Raw genomic sequence first — 7,277 nt, 5'->3', positions numbered from 1 at the left:
ACATGATTATAGTAGTTCTCTGTGTAGTTATTTCTATAACTGCACTCACCACTCGTTGTGGTGAGCTTCATGAAGTGAGCTGGAAGATCCAGCCCTCCTCTCATTGTGTTGCAAAAATGACTTTTATTTTTCTTAAAACCCATAGATGAGTCAGACTATTCTGTGTCTCTCTCTCCCTCTGACTTATTTCACTCAGCATGATAGATTCCACGTACATCCATGTATAGGAAAATTTCATGACTTCATCTCTCCTGACGGCTGCATAATATTTCATTGTGTATATGTACCACAGTTTCTTTAGCCATTCTTCTGTGGAAGGGCATCTTGGTTGTTTCCAGAGCCTGGCTATTGTGAATAGTGCTGCAATAAATATAGGTGTGAGGAAGGGTTTTTTGTATTGTATTCTTGTGTTCTTAGGGTATATCCCTAGGAGTGGAATAGCTGGGTCGAATGGGAGCTCAATTCCCAGATTTTGGAGGAATCTTCATATCGCTTTCCATAGAGGTTGGACTAGACGGCATTCCCACCAGCAGTGGATAAGAGTTCCTTTCTCTCCACATCCCTGCCAGCACTGATTGTTCTCATTCTTTGTGATGTGTGCCAATCTCTGTAGTGTGAGGTGATATCTCATCATTGTTTTGATTTGCATCTCCCTGATGATTAGTGACGAGGAGCATTTTTTCATGTGCCTTTTGGCCATTTGTATTTCTTTTTTTTATCAAAGTGTCTGTTTATTTCTTCTCCCCATTCTTTTTATGGGATTAGATGTTTTTTTTTTCTCGTAAAGTTCTGTCAGTGCCCTGTATATTTTGGATATTAGCCCCTTATCTGATGGGTGTTGGGTGAATAGTTTCTCCCACTCGGTGGGTGACTCTTGTATCCTGGGCACTATTTCTTTTGAGGTGCAGAAGCTTCTCAGTTTAATGGATTTCCATCTGTTGATCTCTGCTTCCACTTGTTTGGAAAGTGTAGTTTCCTCCTTGAAGATGACTTTAGTCTCAATGTCATGGAGTGTGGTCATGATTTGTCCTTCTATATTCCCAGAAATCTCCAGAGATTGGTACAGGAATTTGGGATCTACATACCCGTCACTCTGAGTGGGCTTGAGGGACCTTCTACAGTGATCCCTGAGTATAAAGCCAGAAATAATCCCCGAGCACTGCTGGGTGTGTACCACATACAAACACAAATAAGACAAAAGAAAATCATTTCATCAAAAAGAAATTATGCAAAGTTTCCTGAAGGATTTCAAAATTCCTACATGAAAACCCAACTCTGTTGGGCCAAAGCAATAGCACAGCAGGCAGGTACTTGCCTTGGACTTTGCCAACGTGGGTTCCATCTCTCACACCCAGAGCATCACCAGGAATGATCCCTGAACACAGAGTCACTAATAACACTTCTGTTTCTCTGTTAAGTCTCCATTCTGCAGGGTGTCTCCCCTTTCCTATACATGAGGACTGAGCTGGATGCTTGGCGTGGGGTCAAAGTAATTGCCTTGCACCTGACACCAATTCCATTCTAATTCCATTCCTACTTAGGGTTCCCTGAGCAGTTTTAAAAGTAAGTCATGAGCACCACTAATGTGGCCCCCAAATGAAACCAACACCCCACCAAAAATAAACCGAAGAAAAATTCAAAGTCAAATCCCACGAAGACTCAGGAAATAATGTCACCATGGTTGACTGCAAATGGATAGATGAAGGGTTCCTGGTATTGAATCTGTGACAAATAATAGAACTAAGATGATAATCCAGCCTCAAATAGCCAAAAGGCATGAAGAGAACTCTTCTTTGAGATCCCGAACTCTTTGGAGATGAAGAAACAAAGGCATCAGCCTGAGAATGTGGACTCCTGAGCAGAATATTGTGGAATGTATGATTCTGTATTTCTTTCCTTTCTATTAATTTTTGGTTCTTTTTTCCTTCACCTGTAAAAGTATCATCTGACTGAGCTCAGGGATTACTTGTGGCTCTTTAGCTTTGGGGTCACTTTGGGCTCAGGGAGCCTCTAATGTACCAGGAACTGACCCCAGGTTGGCCACATGCCTTACCTGCAAATGCCTCACCTGCTGTCCTATTCTTGCAATCCCCTTGCTGACAATATATTCACCTTCATTGTAGACCTTCATTCTTTTCTTTCAGGTTCTCAAGAATGCCTGAGATTCAGTCTTTGGAAGTCCCACGTGTCCAGGTGAACACCAGAAGTGATGAATATCTTGATTTTTTTTCCTGGCAGTAAACACTTATCTTGTTATTATTTCCTGGGCTCCTAGATCTAATTTCCTAGTAAAGTTTATATTTGACTTTGCAGCATTCAAGTTTCCAAAAAGAAGTACCATCATGGTCCGAAGTGTGACGATGTTTCACTTTTACCAAATATCGCAGATTTTTATTGGTATCCTGGGAAATTCAGTAATGTTCATTTTTTACTCTTATAAATATTTCATTCAGAGTCCCCGGAGGAAGCCCATAGACTTAATATTCATGCACCTGATGCTGGTGAACACTGTCAGCATGTTCAAGCTCATCCCAGAAGTCATGCCCTTTTTTGGTATCAGTCAGTTCCTGGATGACCTTGGCTGTAAGTTGACTGTGTACACTTTCCGGGTCATCCGGGGTCTTCCCATCTGTACCACCACACTCCTGACTTTTTTCCAAGCTGTCACCATCAGTCCCAGCCATTCCAAGTGGGCTTGGCTTAAATTGAGAATTTCAGGTTGCATCTTCCCTTCGCTGTTATGCTTTTGGCTCATCAACGTTGTTACCTACAGCCACATCATCAGGGTCATAGGGGCGACCAGTTCTAATGGCTCCATATTTAGTGTCAGGTATTATCAACTAAACTGCCAGCCGATTTCTTTTGATTTCTCAAGCTCCCAGCTGATTCTGAGTGGGATGGTGATCCAGGAATTGGTCTTTGTAGTGCTCATGGTTGGGTTCAGCCTCTACATGGTGGTTCTTCTCTATAGACACCACCAGAGGGTCCGGCACTTGCTCAGCACTCATCTGCCTTCTTCATCCTCTCCAGAGTTCAGAGCCACTCAGAATATTATCATGCTGGTCAGCTGCTTTATCGTCTTCTATTTTCTGAATAACTTCCTAACCTTCTATATGTTTTTGAACCCTGAGAAAATGGTTGAACTGGATCATATTAATGGGGTCCTCTCCTCAGGCTACCCTACCCTCTGCCCTATTATACTGCTGCAGAACACTAAGATTCCTTTCCTGTTTCACCATCCAGTGTCCATGGTGAAAGCTGACTTTGGGTTTAAGACAAGGAGCAGCAGGCAGGAATGACCAACTTTTGCCAACTTCTTTGACCTTGTCTGGGATGAGGAACCACATCGACATTGTCCACAGGAAATGGGACTGGAATTACCCAATTCTGCTTCTTAGTGGAGTGTGTAGTGGAGGGTCCCTATCAGGGGGTGAAGTTGTGCAAAGAAATGGAAGAGTGAAGTGTTCATGAACCATTTTAATTTTACATTATGCCACATCATCTTTGTTGTGCTAATTCAGAGCCACATATATATATTTTTTTTTGGTTTTTGGATCACACCGACAATGCTCAGGGGCTACTCCTGTTTCCATGCTCAGAAATCTCTCCCAGAAGTCTTGGGGAACCATATGAAATGCCAGAATTTAAACCACCATTCTTCTGCATGCAAGGAAAATGTCCTCCCTCCATGCTACCTCTCCGGTCCCAGAGCTACATGCAATTATTATTCAATGTGGCAGTGCTTTGGGCTTACGCTGGCTCTGTGATCACAGAGCACTCCAGGTATTATTGGAGGGAGCAATCTGTTGTGATGTGAACTGGAACCAGCTTTTCTGCATGCAACACAAAAATTCTACCTGCTGTATTATCTTAGTGCATAAAAGTTGTGATAAATATAGCATGAAAATATTTGGTCTGTGTGAATCTTCTCTTTTGCGTATTTTGACTTTTGTGTCATTTACAAAATTTCGTTCTGGGATTAGATTCCAAATAGCTGCCGTGTTCTAGAAATTTCTTGATCATTCATCAATGACCTCTCTTTGATTCTCTGGCATTCTTCCATGCTTGAGGTTTCAAGGGAACTACAGAAACAAGGCAAGGAAGGGTGGAGTGTCTATTGAATTTGTTTGCCACTTTCCTTTCTTAAAACCAATTATTTGGAGGAAGAGTCAAACAAGTTGATTATTGAGTTTCAGAGAATATTGCAACACCAATCCCTTCACCAGTGTGTATTTTCCACCAACAGTGTCCCCCAATTACCTTCTCCCCTCCCAACTGGCTTTATGACATATATTTTTTCTTCTCTCTCTTCTCACACACCAATTATTTTTCCCAACCTGGCATGCTCAGGCCTTACTCCTGGCTCAGTATTCAGGAATAACTTCCAGTAGTCTTGGGGGTCCCTATTAGATGGTGGTGCTCAAACCTAGGTCAACCATGTGTAAGGCAGGTGCCCTACTTACTATGCTATCACACTGATTCCTTCCCAAGGTTTTTCAATGTTGCTATTTGCCACATTGCTAGTAAAGGTGCATCATACATATCAGTTTTCTTTCTTTCAGAATCCAGTTCTTGTCCATAGTTACTGTTTTTAATGAGCGTAGTCTTCATGGTCCTCCTCTGGCCTTAGGGTATCATATTGCTCATCAGATACTTAGTTTTCTTCTACTCCTGACCAAATTTCTGCCCTTCTATGTGTTTTTCAACCCTGAGAAGATGCCTGAAGTCCATCGAGTTAATGGGATCCTCTCCTCAGATTATCTCTCTGTCCTATCCCATTGCTGCAGAAACATATGATTCCTTTCCAGTTTCACAACTTGGTATCCAGAGTGAGAGCTTTCTTTGGGCCAGGATATTGAGCAGCAGTCAGGGGAGACTGATGTTCTCCAGCAGCTGATTCCTTGCATGGGAAATGGTATCAAGTGGTCATTGGACACTGGAAATAGTCCCAGCATGACTCCAAGCTGCTTTAGAGTGAATTGGCGGGTCCACTCCAGGCTGTGAAATTGTGCAAAAAAATGAAGAGTAGCATGTGTGTTGAATAACATTAATTATTGATTTCTGGATGGGCCTGGATAATGGTGAGATAGATAAAGGGGCATTTCTCTGCTGGCTCAGGCCACGCACCTACAATCCCTTCCACCATTTGGTGGGTTTCAGGATGGCAGCGAGGAAAAGACTCAGAACAATCAGGTTTCATTATTCAAGGCCTTAGCCACCTGGGCTGACCTTTTAGGCAAACTCCATTATTAGCCTTGCATTTAACCTTGTCTCTTATATCTATCCAACCTGCCAGCATTTCTTTCTTCTCCCCTGCTAAATCTCTCTCAATCCTCGAATAAATCCCCTCTTGCCCCTGAGGCAATTCTTTTGTTACCTACCAAATATCCCTCCCAGGAATGGGCAGGTCTTACCATCAGGTAAGGTTACACAGGAAGAATGATAGGAGAAAGTTTTTGCTGGGCCCTTCCTCGACCTCTCAGGAGAGCTTCAGGAGACAGAAGAGAAGAGAAACATGCAAAGCTGAAAGGTCCCCTCAGTTACTCCAGTCGCCAATCTCACAGCAGGGGGAGACCACTTCCGCATTCACAGACAAAGGAGCCACCTCTCTGCCAGGCGCTGGTGGTAGCTGGTTTTCACTCACTCAATCTTTCTTGGCCTTTTGGCCTGGGTGCCTCCAGGAGTCATTTTTTGCAGGGCCCTTCCTGGCCCTCTCAGGAGAGCTTCACGAGACAAAAGAGAAGAGAAAAGAAACACACAAAGCTGACAGGTTCTCTCAGTTTCAAACATTCGCCAATCTCCCATTGTATGGATTTAAAGCAAATACTCTAAGATACCCATGACATGCTTCAAAGAAGTGGATCAAACACTCCTGAATTTTATTTGGAATAATAAACACCAAAGAATAGCTAAAGCAATCCTTGGAGAAAGGTATACGAAATGCATTATTTTCCCCAATTTTAAATTGTACTGCAAAGCTATAGTCATTAAAACATCATGATATTGGAATAAAGACCAATTCTCATATCAGTGGAGTAGACTTGAATACTCAGAGAATGTGCCCCAGACATATAATACACTTATTTTGAGAAAGGGGCAAGAAATTCAAAATGAAGCAAGGAAGGCCTCTTTAACAAGTGGTATTGGCACAACTGGTTAGCAAACTCAGATCCCCACCTAACACCATGCTCAAAGGTCAAGTCCATATGGATCTAAGGCCTTGATATGAGGCTTGAAACTATCAGATATATAGAACAACACGTAGGTAAAATACTCCATGACATTGAGACTAATGGCATCTTCAAGAAGGAAACAACACTCTCCAAACAAGTGGAAAGAGAGATAAACAGATGGGAATATATTAAGCTGAGAAACTTCTGCACCTCAAATGAAATAGTGCTTAGGATACGAGAGCCACCCACATAATGGGAGAGACTATTCATGCAATACCCATCAGATAAGGGGCTGATATCGATAGTATACAAGGTACTCACAGAACTTAACAAAAAAAAATTTTTTTTACCTCATCAAAAATGGGGAGAAGTTGGGCCCGGAGAGATAGCACAGTGGCGTTTGCCTTGCAAACAGCCGATCCAGGACCAAAGGTGGTTGGTTCAAATCCCGGTGTCCCATATGGTCCCCCGTGCCTGCCAAGAGGTATTTCTGAGCAGACAGCCAGGAGTAACCCCTGAGCATCGCCGGGTGTGACCCAAAAACCAAAAAAAAAAAAAAAATGGGGAGAAGAAATGAACAATTTCTCTAAGAAGAAATACAAATGACCAAAAGACCCATGAAAAAATTGTTCCACATCACTAATTATCAGGGATAGGGCCGGGTAGGTGGCGCTGGAGGTAAGGTGTCTGCCTTGCAAGCGCTAGCCAAGGAAGGACCGCGGTTCGATCCCCCGGTGTCCCAAATGGTCCCCCCAAGTCAGGGGCGATTTCTGAGCACATGGCCAGGAGTAACCCCTGAGCGTCAAACGGGTGTGGCCCAAAAACCAAAAAAAAAAATTATCAGGGATATGCAAATCAAAACAATAATGAGTTACCATCTTACACTACAGAGACTGGCACACATCACAAAAAACAAGAACATTTAGTGCTGGCGAGGATGTGGAGAGAAAGAAACTCTTATTCCCTGATGGTGGGAATGCCGTCTAATTCTCATGTTAGGGAAAACAATATGAAGTTTCCTCAAAAACCTGAAAATTAAACTTCCATATGATCCAGCTATACCACTCCTAGGGATATACCCTAGGAAGACAAATACAATTTAAA

The 7,277-nt window shown here is 42.7% G+C and overlaps 1 protein-coding gene across 1 annotated transcript; it reads left to right on the top strand.

Annotated features, from left to right (window-relative positions):
* The first annotated feature begins 2,342 nt into the window (after positions 1-2,342).
* LOC126028601 (vomeronasal type-1 receptor 4-like) lies at positions 2,343-3,299 on the top strand. The gene has a single exon (XM_049787550.1). It carries the CDS (start codon positions 2,343-2,345, stop codon positions 3,297-3,299), a length of 957 nt encoding a protein of 318 aa, XP_049643507.1.
* Positions 3,300-7,277: the final 3,978 nt, after the last annotated feature.

The sequence above is a fragment of the Suncus etruscus genome, chromosome 14, assembly GCF_024139225.1.
Source record: "Suncus etruscus isolate mSunEtr1 chromosome 14, mSunEtr1.pri.cur, whole genome shotgun sequence".
Classification (NCBI taxonomy): Eukaryota; Metazoa; Chordata; class Mammalia; order Eulipotyphla; family Soricidae; genus Suncus; species Suncus etruscus.
Note: the sequence above shows the minus strand (reverse complement) of the source record. Positions and strands in the feature narration are given on the sequence as shown.

Excerpts from the sequence above, each read along its gene's own strand:
- LOC126028601 (XM_049787550.1), top strand. The coding sequence starts at position 2,343 with ATGGTCCGAAGTGTGACGATGTTTCACTTTTACCAAATATCGCAGATT.